The 17,899-nt window shown below is 45.4% G+C and overlaps 1 protein-coding gene across 1 annotated transcript in view; it reads left to right on the top strand.

The window, feature by feature from the left end:
• Positions 1 to 5,273: 5,273 nt before the first annotated feature.
• The window catches only part of KCP (kielin cysteine rich BMP regulator), a 117,295-nt gene continuing 104,669 nt past the window's right edge, over positions 5,274 to 17,899 (top strand). The window contains exon 1 of the mRNA XM_056573113.1: positions 5,274 to 6,100. Within this exon, the coding sequence (XP_056429088.1) occupies positions 5,983 to 6,100 (118 nt within the window). The 5' untranslated portion in view covers positions 5,274 to 5,982. The remainder of the gene's footprint in view (positions 6,101 to 17,899) is intronic.

Consider the following 17,899-nt stretch of genomic DNA (forward strand, 5'->3'; position numbering starts at 1 on the left):
CTGCTTTGTTCACAAAGGAGAACACTCCGAGCTGCCAGCCTGATTTGTTCACAGCCTGTTTGGCTGTGAACAAAGCAGGCTGGCAGCTCTGAGTGTTTAGGACTCCAGCATGAGTCAGAAATGCTTGCTGACAGGACTGATCAGGAAAAATACAATAGAAAGAAGCATATTTTTCATTAACATGCTATTGGAAAGTTATTCAACATTCATTAATCTAAAATATATCAAAAGTTTATTTGATGAGAGGTACCCTTTAACAACAGTGCATCTAAGTACAAGGTATGTGAACACAGAACCCTATCTATGCATCTGTCACCCTAGAAATACCTTGTAAATAAACTGGGCTGTCCTGTAGTCGTGGTTACTTATATTGGATTTTGAGATGACAATAATGCGGGAGTTAATGACATATTAGCAGCATGTCATATGCTATAGCTGTACAAAATAAGTGAAGGAAAGTAAATGGAAGTACAGTATATCTGTTCAATCTTGTAGAGTGTTACTGTCATAAAAGAAAAACCTTTTCACACCTCAAAGACATATGTCAGTAGTCAATAGTTTTGATCTGTATGGGTCTGGGTGTTGGAGGGCGAAGCACTCCTAAGGCTAAGTTTCTACTTGTTTTTTGTTTTTTAAAAGACAAGAAAAACGCCAATTCTGTCACATGGCGTTTTTTCGGCCAAAAAATGCTTTGGCCAGATGTTAGCTGTAAATCAATGAGAAATCGCAAAATTCTTTTTCCACTTGGCGTTTTTCAGTTTGGCATTTTATTAATCCTTTTGGCACTTCTTCACTCTTTTTTAGCTACTTGGCGGTTTTGAAAATTCGCAGCCTGTTGAGCCAATGGCGTTTTTTTCCCCTGAAATCGTGGCGTTTTTCTCCCATAGAAGTCTATGGGAGTGAAAAAACGCCAAGAAAAACAACATGTGGGTTTTAACTTTGGCATTTTTGCAGGCGGTTTTTATTCTTTTTTGTACTTTAGCGATCCAAAAAAGTGATGGAGAAACCTTTTTTTTTTTTTTTTTTTTATAAAATTTCGTAGGGTATCATTAAAAGATAAAATAAAAAAGATACAGTAGTGAAGGAAAAAATTGTATCTAACGAAATATATCTTTTTTTATAATAAAATTTTTATTAATTTTTAAAACAGGGATCAATTTATGTGTGCGGGCAGGGACCTAAAAATGTAGCCGACAATAATAAAAATATAGTGTGTGTTTTTCACTTTTTTTTCATTCATTTTTTTTTAGGTAGTACTACTACTCCCAGCATAGAACACACTGTTGACAGATCGCCCAGGTCTGTTGCGATCCTTCTATATAACTCATAGATGTGGCGGCCGCTCTTCTATGGTCCCCTGCACTGCCGTATATATACATCTATTCATATTTCCCGCAGAGAACTGTGATTGGCCAGATGATTCCAGCCAATCACAGCTCTCTGTGAGAAATAGGAATAGTTGTATATATACGGCAGTGCAGGGGACCATAGAAGAGCGGTCGCCCGCGTCTATACTTTATACAGGAGCATCACAGCTGGTGTCAGGAGTGACATCCGCTGTAAAGTTTCCTTAACTGCAGGTACTACAGCTCCCAACATGGAGCAGAGTGTGCTCCATGTTGGGAGTAGTAGTACCTGCAATTAAGGACAGATCACAGCGGGTATCACTACTGACACCCAATGCAATCGTCCTATCTTTTGCAGAGATGTGGAGCGGCTCTAAACAGCGCTCATATCTCTGCTCTATACACCCGGGGCAATATGTCTATTTGTACAGGAACTGCTACTCCCATCGGGGAACAGTCTGTTCCATGCTGGGAGTAGTAGTACTACCTAAAAAATGTAAAAAAAAAAAAAAAAAAAAAAAGTTAAAAAAAAGTGTAAACACACACTTTATTAAAAATGTATTAAAATTTTGTTATAAAAAATATAAGTTTCGTTAAAAACATTTTTTTCTCCATCACCACTGCATCCTTTTTTTTTTTGGTACCCAACAAATGTCGGGTACCAAAAAAAATACCAAAGGGGCTAAAAATGCAATTTCCACTCAAATGATGAAAAAAGCCACAAAAAACGCAAGGAAAAAACGCCAAACAAAGGAAAATGCTGTGGCTTTTTTTTCTTGCGTTTTTTTCTTGCAATTTTTTGGGCCACAAAAAAAACAAGTAGAAAATTAGCCTAACTGTTGTTTCTCCCGGCTATCTTCTTTTTTCTGTTTTACAGAAAGTCTATGACATCTCCTGCTGTGAGAAGGCAGAGATGAAGCGCTTAGCTAAGTGATTATCCCTGTTTGTTTTACTGATCAGTGGAGGTCTCAGCACACAGACCCCCTCCAATCAAAACTTTTGACACTTCTCCATGAAACAGCAAACACTTTTTTAAATGATAGTAAACACTCGCCATGGAACTGTGCCCCCCCACAATTCCCCCAAAACTTGATGAAAGGATAAAAAAAGGTAATATATGTCCAGGTAATAAATATGCTGATACGTTAATGTGGAATTTAGGTAGAATTAAAGTAATTATTAAATTATGCAGAGGTATAAATAGTACCAACATTACAGTGCCCAGTGGACTGTATTTCACTTGTGTTTACAGAAATATAGATCTATATATAAAACTCAACGTGGGGGGGGGGGGGGTGTATGTGTGTATGTATGTATGTATGTATGTATGCATCACATCCAAACAGCTAAAGATATTACCATGAAACTTGGCACACATGTTACTTATATGTCAACAACAAACATAGGATAGGGGATTTAACCCTTACTCACCCCCATTTGCCAGGGGCGGGGTTTATGTTTAAAGTCCCATACAAGTCAATGGGAAATATATGTTACTGCATAACTTCCAAACGGCTGGAGATATTTCGATAATACTTGGTCACATGTTACTTATATGTCCACTTAAAATATAGGATAGTTAATTTAACCCTTAACTACCCCCATTTGTGAGTGTCAGGGTTTTTGTTTAAAGTCCCATGCAAATCAATGGGAAATGTATGTTCCCACATAACTTCCGTACGGCCTGAGATATTTCAATACCTGGTACACATATTACGGGTCAGGATAGGAGGTCGGGATAGGCGGTCTAGATAGGTGGACGGGATAGGAGGACGGGATAGGAGGTCGGGATAGGAGGACGGGATAGGAGGTCAGGATAGGAGGACGGGATAGGAGGTAGGGAAAGGATGACGGGATAGGAGGACGGGATAGGAGGACAGGATAGGAGGACGGGATAGGAGGACGGGATAGGAGGTTGGGATTGGAGGATGGGATAGGAGGTTGGGATAGGAGGTCAGTATAGGAGGTCGGGATAGGAGGATGGGATAGGAGGTCGGGATAGGAGGAGGGGATAGGAGGTCGGGATAGGAGGAAGGGATAGGAGGACTGGATAGGAGGTTGGGATAGGAGGTCGGGTATGAGGACGAGATATGGGGTTGGGATATGACAACAATATATGAGGACGGGATATGAAGTCAAAAGTTTCCTCCTCTGTTGATTTTCCTCCCCAACAAGGATTAGGAAGGAAAAAACAGGCAACGCCAGGTATTCAGCTAGTTTAAGATACAAAGCCATATTTTTTTGACATAAATCGTAAAGATATCTATGGGCGAGAATCTTAATAGGAATCCATTTTCTGTGCTCTGTAAGATTCTGATTACTACATTATAATAACCCAAACAAACAAACAAAATTATATGCCAGATGCATCCAGGTTTTTTTCATTACAGACACTTGAAAATGTTCCCTATTGTGGACTGTCCAGGAATTTACAGACACCTCTGACAGTACAATGTCTGTGTCTGTGCAGCTATAAGTAAATGCATTTTACCCAGGGACAATGAGGTATAGAATATGAGCTCATACTGGATATAGAAGCCTGACTGATCTGCCCTGAATGAAAATGTGTGTTCTTATTATGACTTATAATATGACACCAGCATACCTTTGGATCAGCTCCAGGATTTGCTAGTTTACAGCCTGGATGCATCTTAAAAAGAGACATAAAGCAGAGAGTTCATGGATCCGAAATGTTCCACACAGTGGCTTCTATTGTGAATTTTAAGTGTGCCACTTCCAGGGGAATGTAAAGGTGCAGGCACACAGTGGTCCCTCAAGTTACAATATTAATTGGTTCTGGGACGACCATTGTATGTTGAAACCATTGTATGTTGAGACCAGAACTCTATGGAAACCTGGTAATTGGTTCTAAAGGCACCAAAATGTCATCCAAAAATAGGAAAAAGTGAGGAATAAAGAAAAATAAGTAGATGACTAATACAGATAAAGCAAGATCGTACATAAAAAAGTAATAAAGATCTGCTGGAAGCTGTAATCACTGTCTATGTCAGTGTTTCCCAAGCAGGGAGCCTCCAGCTGTTGCAAAACTACAACTCCCAGCATGCCCGGACAGCCAAAGGCTGTCCGGGCAAGCTGGGAGTTGTAGTTTTGCAACAGCTGGGGGCACCCTGCTTGGGAAACACTGGTCTATGAAGAGGACAGGAGCTTCTTCTGGGTCCTGTACATTACACAGTGTCCTAAAAAAGTAACATGGAGCCGCCCTTACCTGCTGTCCAAAGGAGCAGCCAACCCTGGTACAGGTAAAGAGTAGTACAGAACTTGTAATACCTCCCTGTACTGTAGGGGGCGCTACTGTAGTCAGTGCATACGCTTCAGTAATACAGGGGTTTTACCAGTAAATTGCCCATTCTGATTGGTCAGTTCTTCCAGCCATTGACACATTTCACAGATCTGCACTGTCCGTAGCATTGTATGTGGAGTCTGGTTTCAACTTACAATGGTCCAGAAAAGACCATTGTATGTTGAAACTATTGTATGTTGAGGCCATTGTAAGTTGAGGGATCACTGTATAGGGTTACAAATGAAACCCAGTGCAATCATGTCTAATCTTTCTCTTTAAGGTAAACAGAGATAAATGTTCAGTCTCCCATTCACCCCCAACTAATAACTACTAATATATAAAGATGAGAAGAGGAATGTGGAGTGAATTTAGGATAAACCAGGAGGGGGTAGAAAGATAATGAGCAGGAGGACAAGAGACCAGAGCATCTGAGAAGTGTGGGATAGTATAGAAGAAAGAGAACAAACTAGGAGGGATGAGGGGGAGGAGGGACAGGAGGAGAACAGGGAAGGATTAGAAAGACATAGGCAAAAAAGTGTTAAGGGAGGGAATGGTAGGGAAAAAAATCTGAGAAAGGGGAGGGAGAAAAAGAGGCACACAAGGGAGAAACGTTACAAAAAATAACCAGTCTATTGCTAGTTGCTTTATTAGCAGAGTCTCTGCAATCTCCTAACTGGAGCTTCCACTAGAACACAGCAGGGGCTGACACTGGAAAGACATCTGCTCCTTAGGACAGGACTACTTTATCTCCATACAAGACTGAACCTGGGAACGTCTGCCCATCATTATCAAAGCCAAGCCGCACTTCTCCTCTGCATATGGACTGACTTGGGGCAACATCTTCTCCTTCTACTTGATCCTTCAAGTGAAGCTTCTTGGTTGTGGTCCAGCCCAGGAACCATCATTTGTGCCCTAAAGTAAGACATAGGCATCTTCTAGTGTCTCACTTCTGCAAGTTCTCCGACCAATTCTACAAACCATCTGCTTACAGACCTTAATCTATACTTGTATGGATCCAGAACTAATGACTTGACTGCAGTATGGACCTCTATACAGACCTCAGGGCTGCTGTCGTATTAAAGCCATACATTACATCTTTTCTATAGTGTGACATTGATGTGGTCACTTTTGGGCTGCAGCACTTTTAGGTGTAGTGCCCTTCAGCTGTTATCTGGAGCCACTTTACTGACTCCATCTCCGGATTACCATAGGTGGCACATCTTCCCATTGCAAGGAAGTGGTCCTTCAAGATAAGTGAGCACTCTGGTCCTTTAGGATAAGCGAGCACTCTGAATTTGGCATGTGGCTTGCACTGCTGATGTACTAACCTGCACAATGCTATCCCCAGGATGGACTATTGTTTTGTCTCTTTTATTTATGTCTATTTGTTGCCTGAGCCAAGAACCAGGTGACCAGGATATGGAGCTTCCCTTACAGTACTATGATGACAATGGTGAGTATAGGCTAACTGACCTAAAGGTTGGTGAATTCACAAGACACATTTATTACATTTTTAATTTTCATTAAAGTATTTACATGAATAAGACAGGAAATAACATTTAACAACCTGTTGATGAATTGCTGTTAGTAAATACACTGCTAAAAAAAATAAAGGGAAAACTAAGATAACACATCCTAGATCTGAATGAATGAACTAATCGTATGAAATACTTTCGTCTTTACATAGTTGAATGTGCTGACAACAAAATCACACAAAAATTATCAATGGAAATCAAATTTATCAACCCATGGAGGTCTGGATATGGAGTCACACTCAAAATCAAAGTGGAAAATCACACTATAGGCTGACCCAACTTTATGTAATGTCCTTAAAACAAGTCAAAATGAGGCTCAGTAGTGTGTGTGGACTCCACGTGCCCGCATGACCTCCCTACAACACCTGGGCATGCTCCTGATGGGGTGGCGGTCTCCAGAGGGATGTCCTCCCTGACCTCGACTAAAGCATCCGCCAACTCCTGGACAGTTTGTAGTGCAACGTGGATGGAGCGAAACGTGATGTCCCAGATGTGCTCAATCGGATTGAGGTCTGGGGAACGGGCGGGCCAGTCCATAGCATCAATGCCTTCCTCTTGCAGGAACTGCTGACACACTCCAGCCACATGAGGTTTAGCATTGTCTTGCATTAGGAGAAACCCAGGGCCAACCGCACCAGCATATGGTCTCACAAGGGGCCTGAGGATCTCATCTTGGTACCTAATGCCAGTCAGGCTACCTCTGGCAAGCACATGGAGGGCTGTGCAGCCCTCTAAAGAAATGCCAACCCACACCATTACTGACCCACTGCCAAACGTGTCATGCTGGAGGATGTTGCAAGCAGCAGAACATTCTTCACAGCGTCTCCAGACTCTGTCACATCTGTCACATGTGCTCAGTGTGAACCTGCTGTCATCTGTGAAGAGCACAGGGCGCCAGTGGCAAATTTGCCAATCTTGGTGTTCTTTGGCAAATGCCAAACGTCCTGCATGATGTTGGGCTGTAAGCCCAACCCCCACCTGTGGACGTTAGGCCCTCATACCACCCTCATGGACACTACGCTGACAGACACAGCAAACCTTCTTGCCACAGCTCGCATTGATGTGCCATCCTGGATGAGCTGCACTACCTGAGCCACTTGTGTGGGTTGTAGACTCCGTCTCATGCTACCACTAGAGTGAAAGCACCGCCAGCATTCAAAAGTGAACAAAACAGCCAGGAAGCATAGGAACTGAGAAGTGGTCTGTGGTCACCACCTGCAGAACCACTTTATTGGGGGTGTCTTGCTAATTGCCTATAATTTCCACCTGTTGTCGGTTCCATTTGCACAACAGCATGTGAAATTGATGTCAATCAGTGTTGCTTCCTGAGTGGACAGTGTGATTTCACAGAAGTGTGATTGACTTGGAGTTACATTGTGTTGTTTAAGTGTTCCCTTTATTTTTTTGAGCAGTGTATTTAAGTTGTCTTGCCTGCACAGCAGTTTATGAGATTATGGATAGTTCACAGAAATGCTCAAATATACAGCTATGGAGATATTAAAGGAGTTCTCCAGGACTGGAAGACTTATCCCCTATCCTAAGTATAGGAGATAAGTTTCAGATGGTGGGGGGTCTTACCGCTGGGACCCCCCGATCTCCTTTACGGGGCTCACGGAAGTCCGCCGGAAGGGGGGCAATCTCTGGCTCTGCCATAGTGCTGTATAGGGGGGGGGCGTGTTGGTCACCGCTTCGTGCGGTGGTCGACACGAGCTATCTAGCTGGAGAGCCGAGGCCCCGTACGGGTGATTGTGGGGGGTCCCAGTGGTCGCCCCCCCCCCCCCCCCCCCCCCCGCAATCTGAAACGTATCTCCTAGAAGTTTTCCACTACTAGACTACTCCTTTAACATTCAATCTTTCTTTCTATAGGAGTGCAGGCATTTGTGGAAACTTTCAAATGTTTCCAGATGTATAAAAGAATTATGTCTAAATAAATAAAGTAATGCTGGTTTATATTTAATGCAGTGTTACTATAGGTGAATTACAAACTTCCATTTCAAACGTTACCTCAATAGTGTAAAGCAGTGTTTTCCAAATCGTGTGTCTCCAGCTGTTTCAAAACTACAACTCCCAGTATGCGCGGACAGCCGTTGGCTGTCCGGCCATGCTGAGAGTTGTAGTTTTGCAACAACTGGAGGCACATTGTTTGGAGAACACTTGTGTAAAGTGCCATTTTAGTATTGGACTATGCAAGTTTGCTGTTGGGTGTGTGGGCATGCTGAGAGTTGCAGTTTTGCAACAGCTGGAGACACACTCTTTGGAAAACACTGGTGTAAAGTGTCATTTTAGTACTGGACTAATCAAGTTTGCATATTCCTCAATAAAATATAGTGTCCATAAATGAGAGATATAGCCTGAATGTCCTCGGGCCAAATGCAAAAGCTGTATACTGTATGTGAACTTCAGATGACTTCACATAATGCTGTAAGGATACCTTAAAGGGATACTCCGGTGGAAAACTTTTTTTTTTTTTTTAAATCAACTGGTGCCAGAAAGTTAAACAGATTTGTAAAGGAGTTTTATTAAAAAAATCTTTACCCTTCCAGTACTTTTTAGCAGCGGTTTTCTTTTTGAATTTCTTTTTTGTGTTGTTCACAGTGCTCTCTGCTGACACCTCTGTCCATGTCAGGAACTGTCCAGAGCAGCATAGGTTTGCAATGGGGATTTTCTCCTGCTCTGGACAGTTCCTGTTACGGGCATCAGGTGTCAGCAGAGAGCACTGTGGACAAGACAAAAAAGAAGTTCAAAAAGAAAAGAATTTCCTCTGTAGCATACAGCTGCTAAAAAGTACTAGAAGGGTAAAGATTTTTTTAATAGAACTCATTTACAAATATAATTAACTTTCTGGCACCAGTTGAGTTAACCCTTTAAGGTATGTCGTAGGTTACCAATGGAGCTACGGCTGGTATAAAAATGTTTTAAACATATATATCAAGTGCGTAGATCCATTCATATCTGTGTGTAGATTGTATACTGTGGGGGTATTTATTAACCATTTTACACCAGCTTTTTCCGTTAATATTAATTTGTGCAAACGTGATTTGCGCAAACATTTTTTAAACTTTTTTTTTTTTTTAAAGGGACAGGACTAAGAATAAAAAGGGAGAATGGCCTCCACAGCAGATTTACTATAGTTCATGCCAGTACCTGTCATGCACTATAGCAGAAGTCTACGCTAGCTCGGAGATAGCATAGATTCCTAAGTGCATGGCTGTGGGTGGCAGATTCATTAAAAAACGCCCCCCCCCCCCCCACACTAGCAGGTTGTTAGAATTCTTAGGGAAGATTTATCGTCTTCTAGTAAGATTCTCTTTGTTGCCCATAGCAACCAGTCACAGCTCAACCTTCATTTCTCATATTGTTCCGAATGGTTACCATGGGCGACAAAAAGAATCTTTCTATAAGACCGCTCGATAAATCTCCCTTTGTTCTGTGCATTACCATCATGTCAGTGTCTGACTATAACTTCGGTGACCTTCTTATGTTGTTTAATTTCAGTTAAAGTGGTCATACTAACTGGCCAACAAATATGTTTTCAGCCAAAACTAATTCCTCTTATATTTAGCACCATAATACATACATGGATCAGCCAATAAACTAGGGAGAGGGGAGTAAGGCACTGTGGCAGCTCTGGCAGCAGCTTATCCCCTTAGAACTTAGGATCATTCCTCTAAGACTTGTCATCAACAGTGATCAAGGTTAGTTAGGTGGCCCACAGATTAGGTAGTTCAGTGATCCTATTGATCCCATTGTCTAATTTGCTTTGTGGTTATCCAAAAATGGAAAGCTTATCCCCAGAATAGGCCGATAATATTAGATAGGTGGGGGTCAAACTCTAGGCACCGTCACTAGAGATGAGCGAACTTATAGTAAATTCGATTCGTCACGAACTTCTCGGCTCGGCGGTTGCTGACTTCTCTTGCATAAATTAGTTCAGCTTTTCGGTGCTCCAGTGGGCTGGAAAAGGTGGATACAGTCCTAGGAGACTCTTTCCTAGGACTGTATCCACCTTTTCCAGCCCACCGGAGCACCGGAAAGCTGAACTAATTTATGCAGGAAAAGTCAGCAACCGCCGAGCTGAGAAGTTCGTGACGAATCGAATTTACTGTAAGTTCGCTCATCTCTAACCCTCACTGTTCAGATTTATGCAGCCTCCATACTGTTTACCTTTGGTTGACACATGCCGTCTACCCCCCACTGGTCTAGTATTGACAGTCTATCCTGAGGATTGACCATCTATAAAACCTGGATAAAAAGTGTGATGATTTAAATAAATATTCCTTTTCCCCCAATAATCGCTCAAATGTAGTTTAGTACATCAATTTTAAAGCCCCCTAAGTAATTGTATTGTTTCCAAAAATGCATAGAAGCCAAATAATGGTCCAGTACTACCCAAACACTTATTCAAGCTGAGTGTACAGTTCATAAGAATCACATTACATGTAGAAACAATCGAGGGTATTTATCAACGGATTTATGCGTCTTTTATTGTGTTTCATTGGCGCATTTCTTTAGGGCAGTCTCTTTTTGCACCAAAGTTTGGTGCATTCTCTCCTCTGTCATTTTATAAACTTGTTAGGACTTTGACGGTCCTGTGTATGATTTTTGCAGTGGTCAGTAATTTATCAATGGCATCAATTGTTCTTTGGCGCAAAATTGTGAGTATTTGACGCATGTTTGACGCAAATCACCTTCAACAATATTCTGACATTGAAAACGCACATGCCAAAGGGAGAATATGGTAAGGCTCTAGAAGGGCTGAATTACGCGTTTGTGCCAAAATTACTAAAGGACTTGCGCCAAATGATAAATTTGGTGCAGGTCCGTAAAAACCAAAGTATAAAATAAAAGGGTAAAAAGAAAGTGACAACAGGTAAAAATGATCAATACCCCCCTATCTGCCTATAAAAAATAAGTACATTTGTAAATGAATAGTTTAATTGTCACGATGCCGGCTGGCAGGTAGTGGATCCTCTGTGCCAGAGAGGGATTGGCGTGGACCGTGCTAGTGGACCGGTTCTAAGCCACTACTGGTTTTCACCAGAGCCCGCCGCAAAGCGGGATGGTCTTGCTGCGGCGGTAGTGACCAGGTCGTATCCACTAGCAACGGCTCACCTCTCTGGCTGCTGAAGATAGGCGCGGTACAAGGGAGTAGGCAAAAGCAAGGTCGGACGTAGCAGGAGGTCGGGGCAGGCAGCAAGGATCGTAGTCAGGGGCAACGGCAGAAGGTCTGGAAACACAGGCAAGGAACACACAAGGAACGCTTTCACTGGCACTAAGGCAACAAGATCCGGCAAGGGAGTGCAGGGGAAGTGAGGTGATATAGGGAAGTGCACAGGTGAACACAGTAATTGGAACCACTGCGCCAATCAGCGGCGCAGTGGCCCTTTAAATCGCAGAGACCCGGCGCGCGCGCGCCCTAGGGAGCGGGGCCGCGCGCGCCGGGACAGAACAGACGGAGAGCGAGTCAGGTAGGGGAGCCGGGGTGCGCATCGCGAGCGGGCGCTACCCGCATCGCGAATCGCATCCCGGCTGGCAGCGGAATCGCAGCGCCCCGGGTCAGAGGACGTGACCGGAGCGCTGCCGCGGGGAGAGTGAAGCGAGCGCTCCGGGGAGGAGCGGGGACCCGGAGCGCTCGGCGTAACAGTACCCCCCCCCTTGGGTCTCCCCCTCTTCTTAGAGCCTGAGAACCTGAGGAGCAAACTTTTTTCTAGGATGTTGTCCTCAGGTTCCCAGGATCTCTCTTCAGGACCACAACCCTCCCAGTCCACTAAAAAAAAATTTTTCCCTCTGACCCTTTTGGCAGCTAAAATTTCCTTGACCGAGAAGACGTCCGAGGAGCCGGAAACAGGAGTGGGAGGAACAGATTTGGGAGAAAAACGGTTGAGGATGAGTGGTTTGAGAAGAGAGACGTGAAAGGCATTAGGGATACGAAGAGAGGGAGGAAGAAGAAGTTTATAAGAGACAGGATTAATTTGACACAAAACTTTGAAAGGACCAAGATAGCGTGGTCCCAACTTGTAGCTAGGGACACGGAAGCGGACATATTTAGCGGAGAGCCATACCTTGTCTCCAGGGGAAAAAACGGGGGGAGCTCTTCTTTTCTTATCCGCGAACTTCTTCATGCGTGATGAAGCCTGTAAGAGAGAATTTTGGGTCTCTCTCCATATGATGGAAAGGTCACGAGAAATTTCATCCACAGCGGGCAGACCAGAGGGCAAGGGAGTAGGGAGGGGGGGAAGAGGGTGACGGCCGTACACCACGAAAAATGGGGATTTGGAGGAAGACTCAGAGACCCTGAAGTTATACGAGAATTCGGCCCATGGGAGGAGATCTGCCCAGTCATCCTGGCGGGAGGAAACAAAATGTCGCAAATAATCACCCAAGATCTGGTTAATCCTTTCTACTTGTCCATTGGACTGGGGATGATATGCAGAAGAAAAATTTAATTTAATCTTGAGTTGTTTACAGAGAGCCCTCCAGAATTTAGACACGAATTGGACGCCTCTATCCGAGACAATCTGCGTAGGCAACCCGTGAAGACGAAAAATGTGTACAAAAAATTGTTTAGCCAACTGAGGCGCAGAAGGAAGACCAGGAAGAGGGATGAAATGTGCCATTTTGGAGAATCGATCAACGACCACCCAAATAACAGTGTTGCCACGGGAAGGGGGTAAATCAGTAATAAAATCCATACCAATCAGAGACCAAGGCTGTTCGGGGACAGGCAGAGGATGAAGAAAACCAGCGGGCTTCTGGCGAGGAGTCTTATCCCGGGCACAGATAGTGCAGGCTCGCACAAAGTCCGCAACATCCGTCTCCAGAGTCGGCCACCAATAGAAGCGGGAGATGAGTTGCACAGATTTCTTGATACCCGCATGACCTGCGAGATGGGAGGAGTGACCCCATTTGAGGATTCCGAGGCGTTGGCGAGGAGAAACAAAGGTCTTTCCTGGAGGAGTCTGCCTGATGGAGGCAGGAGAAGTGGAGATCAGGCAGTCAGGTGGAATGATGTGTTGCGGAGAGAGTTCAACTTCTGAGGCATCCGAGGAACGAGAGAGAGCATCGGCCCTAATGTTCTTATCGGCAGGACGAAAGTGAATCTCAAAATTAAATCGGGCAAAGAACAGAGACCACCGGGCCTGGCGAGGATTCAGCCGTTGGGCAGACTGGAGGTAGGAGAGGTTTTTGTGGTCGGTGTAGATAATAACAGGAGAACTTGATCCCTCCAGCAGATGCCTCCATTCCTCAAGTGCTAATTTAATGGCCAGAAGCTCTCGATCCCCGATGGAGTAGTTCCTCTCCGCTGGAGAGAAGGTCCTAGAGAAAAAACCACAAGTGACAGCATGCCCGGAAGAATTTTTTTGTAGAAGAACAGCTCCAGCTCCCACTGAGGAGGCATCAACCTCCAATAGGAAGGGTTTGGAAGGGTCAGGTCTGGAGAGGACGGGAGCCGAAGAAAAGGCAGACTTGAGTCGTTTAAAGGCGTCTTCTGCTTGAGGAGGCCAGGACTTGGGATCAGCATTTTTTTTGGTTAAAGCCACGATAGGAGCCACAATGGTAGAAAAATGTGGAATAAATTGCCTGTAATAATTGGCGAACCCCAAAAAGCGTTGGATAGCACGGAGTCCGGAGGGGCGTGGCCAATCTAAGACGGCAGAGAGTTTGTCTGGATCCATCTGTAGTCCCTGGCCAGAGACCAAATATCCTAGAAAAGGAAGAGATTGGCATTCAAACAGACATTTCTCAATTTTGGCATAGAGTTGGTTGTCACGAAGTCTCTGAAGAACCATACGGACATGCTGGCGGTGTTCTTCTAGATTGGCAGAAAAAATTAGGATATCGTCCAGATATACAACAACACAGGAGTATAACAGATCACGAAAAATTTCATTGACAAAGTCTTGGAAGACGGCAGGGGCGTTGCACAGTCCAAAGGGCATGACCAGATACTCAAAGTGTCCATCTCTGGTGTTAAATGCCGTTTTCCACTCGTCCCCCTCTCTGATGCGGATGAGGTTATAGGCGCCTCTTAAGTCCAATTTAGTGAAGATGTGGGCACCTTGGAGGCGATCAAAGAGTTCAGAGATGAGGGGTAAGGGGTAGCGGTTCTTAACCGTGATTTTATTAAGACCGCGGTAGTCAATGCAAGGACGTAGGGAGCCATCTTTTTTGGACACAAAGAAAAATCCGGCTCCGGCAGGAGAGGAGGATTTACGGATAAAGCCCTTTTTTAGATTCTCCTGGACGTATTCGGACATGGCAAGAGTCTCTGGGGCAGAGAGAGGATAAATTCTGCCCCGGGGTGGAGTAGTGCCCGGGAGGAGGTCGATAGGGCAATCATAAGGCCTGTGAGGAGGTAGAGTCTCAGCTTGTTTTTTGCAGAAAACATCCGCGAAGTCCATATAGGCCTTAGGGAGACCGGTTACTGGAGGAACCACAGAGTTACGGCAAGGGTTACTGGGAACCGGTTTTAGACAGTTCTTGGAACAAGAGGACCCCCAACTCTTGATCTCCCCAGTGGACCAATCCAGGGTAGGGGAATGAAGTTGAAGCCAGGGAAGTCCAAGGAGAATTTCCGAGGTGCAATTGGGGAGGACCAAAAGTTCAATCCTCTCATGATGAGATCCGATGCTCATAAGAAGGGGCTCCGTGCGGAAACGTATGGTACAGTCCAATCTTTCATTATTTACACAATTGATGTAGAGGGGTCTGGCGAGACTGGTCACCGGGATGTTGAACCTGTTGACGAGAGAGGCCAAAATAAAATTTCCTGCAGATCCAGAGTCCAAGAAGGCCACTGTAGAGAAGGAGAAGGCAGAGGCAGACATCCGCACAGGCACAGTAAGACGTGGAGAAGCAGAGTAGACATCAAGGACTGTCTCACCCTTGTGCGGAGTCAGCGTACGTCTTTCCAGGCGGGGAGGACGGATAGGACAATCTCTCAGGAAGTGTTCGGTACTAGCACAGTACAGGCAGAGGTTCTCCATACGGCGTCGTGTCCTCTCTTGAGGTGTCAGGCGAGACCGGTCGACCTGCATAGCCTCCACGGCGGGAGGCACAGGAACAGATTGCAGGGGACCAGAGGAGAGAGGAGCCGAGGAGGAGAAACGCCTCGTGCGAACAGAGTCCATATCTTGGCGGAGTTCCTGACGCCTTTCGGAAAAACGCATGTCAATGCGAGTGGCTAGGTGAATAAGTTCATGTAGATTAGCAGGAATTTCTCGTGCGGCCAGAACATCTTTAATGTTGCTGGATAGGCCTTTTTTGAAGGTCGCGCAGAGGGCCTCATTATTCCAGGACAATTCTGAAGCAAGAGTACGGAATTGTACGGCATACTCGCCAACGGAAGAATTACCCTGGACCAGGTTCAACAGGGCAGTCTCAGCAGAAGAGGCTCGGGCAGGTTCCTCAAAGACACTTCGGATTTCCGAGAAGAAGGAGTGTACAGAGGCAGTGACGGGGTCATTGCGGTCCCAGAGCGGTGTGGCCCATGACAGGGCTTTTCCGGACAGAAGGCTGACTACGAAAGCCACCTTAGACCTTTCAGTGGGAAACAGGTCCGACATCATCTCCAGATGCAGGGAACATTGGGAAAGAAAGCCACGGCAAAACTTAGAGTCCCCATCAAATTTATCCGGCAAGGATAAGCGTATCCCAGGAGCGGCCACTCGCTGCGGAGGAGGTGCAGGAGCTGGCGGAGGAGATGACTGCTGAAGCTGTGGTAGTAACTGTTGTAGCATAACGGTCAGTTGAGACAGCTGTTGGCCTTGTTGCGCTATCTGTTGTGACTGCTGGGCGACCACCGTGGTGAGGTCAGCGACAACTGGCAGAGGAACTTCAGCGGGATCCATGGCCGGATCTACTGTCACGATGCCGGCTGGCAGGTAGTGGATCCTCTGTGCCAGAGAGGGATTGGCGTGGACCGTGCTAGTGGACCGGTTCTAAGCCACTACTGGTTTTCACCAGAGCCCGCCGCAAAGCGGGATGGTCTTGCTGCGGCGGTAGTGACCAGGTCGTATCCACTAGCAACGGCTCACCTCTCTGGCTGCTGAAGATAGGCGCGGTACAAGGGAGTAGGCAAAAGCAAGGTCGGACGTAGCAGGAGGTCGGGGCAGGCAGCAAGGATCGTAGTCAGGGGCAACGGCAGAAGGTCTGGAAACACAGGCAAGGAACACACAAGGAACGCTTTCACTGGCACTAAGGCAACAAGATCCGGCAAGGGAGTGCAGGGGAAGTGAGGTGATATAGGGAAGTGCACAGGTGAACACAGTAATTGGAACCACTGCGCCAATCAGCGGCGCAGTGGCCCTTTAAATCGCAGAGACCCGGCGCGCGCGCGCCCTAGGGAGCGGGGCCGCGCGCGCCGGGACAGAACAGACGGAGAGCGAGTCAGGTAGGGGAGCCGGGGTGCGCATCGCGAGCGGGCGCTACCCGCATCGCGAATCGCATCCCGGCTGGCAGCGGAATCGCAGCGCCCCGGGTCAGAGGACGTGACCGGAGCGCTGCCGCGGGGAGAGTGAAGCGAGCGCTCCGGGGAGGAGCGGGGACCCGGAGCGCTCGGCGTAACATTAATTAAGCATTTAGTTTAGTTACTATTAATATATGTAATCCAGAGCTGCATTCACAGTTCTGCAGACTTCAGAGCTAATTATGTCTTTACACTAGGTACTGCTTAGTAGTTTTGTACAGAAAAAACGTAGCTTTCCTTTGCTTTAAATTAAAGGGGTTATCCAGGAAAAAACAGTTTTTTATATATCAAATGGCTCTAGAAAGTTAAACAGATTTGTAAATTACTTCTATTAAAAAAATCTTAATCCTTTCAGTACTTGTGAGCTTCTGAAGTTAATGTTGTTCTTTTCTGTCTAAGTGCTCTCTGATGACACGTGTCTCGGGAACCGCCCAGTTTAGAAGCAAATCCCCATAGCAAACCTCTTCTAAACTGGGCGGATCCCGAGACACGTGTCATCAGAGATCACTTAGACAGAAAAGAACAACCTTAACTTCAGAAGCTCATAAGTATTGAAAGGATTAAGATTTCTTAATAGAAGTAATTTACAAATCTGTTTAACTTTCTGGAGCCAATTGATATATATATATATATATAAAAAGTTTTTTCCTGGATAACCCCTTTAACTTAGTTAAAGGGGCACTCCGCTGCTCAGCGTTTGGAACAAACTGCTCCGAACGCTGGAGCCGGAGCTGGGAGCTCGTGACATCATAGCCACGCCCCCTCATGATGTTACACCCCGCCCCCTCAATGCAGGTCTATGGGAGGGGGCATGACAGCCATCACGCCCCCTCCCATAGACTTGCATTGAGGGGGGCGAGGCGAGACATCATGAGGGGGTGGGGCTATGACATCACGAGCTCCTGGCGCCGGCTCCAGCGTTCAAACAGTTTGTTACAAACGCTGAGCAGCGGAGTGCCCCTTTAAGTTTGTCCAGTGTTTTCAGTAGCAACAGACAGATTAGTGAATGCATATCTGGACCATAATATAGGTTGTACTCTGGAGTAGTAGGAAAGAAGTACATCAAAGTATTTATGTAGTTCTTCAATGTTTTATTTAGATTATATTAAACCATCAATTATAAAATTAGGTTTAAAGCTGAACACACTATTTAACAACAAACCCTGTGAACCCAACTGGAACATGTCTCCATGTAAAGGTCCATTGTTGCAGAGTCATCAAAACTCCCAGACAAAATACAGCAGCGTTC

This window comes from Hyla sarda, chromosome 4, assembly GCF_029499605.1.
Source record: "Hyla sarda isolate aHylSar1 chromosome 4, aHylSar1.hap1, whole genome shotgun sequence".
Lineage (NCBI taxonomy): Eukaryota > Metazoa > Chordata > Amphibia > Anura > Hylidae > Hyla > Hyla sarda.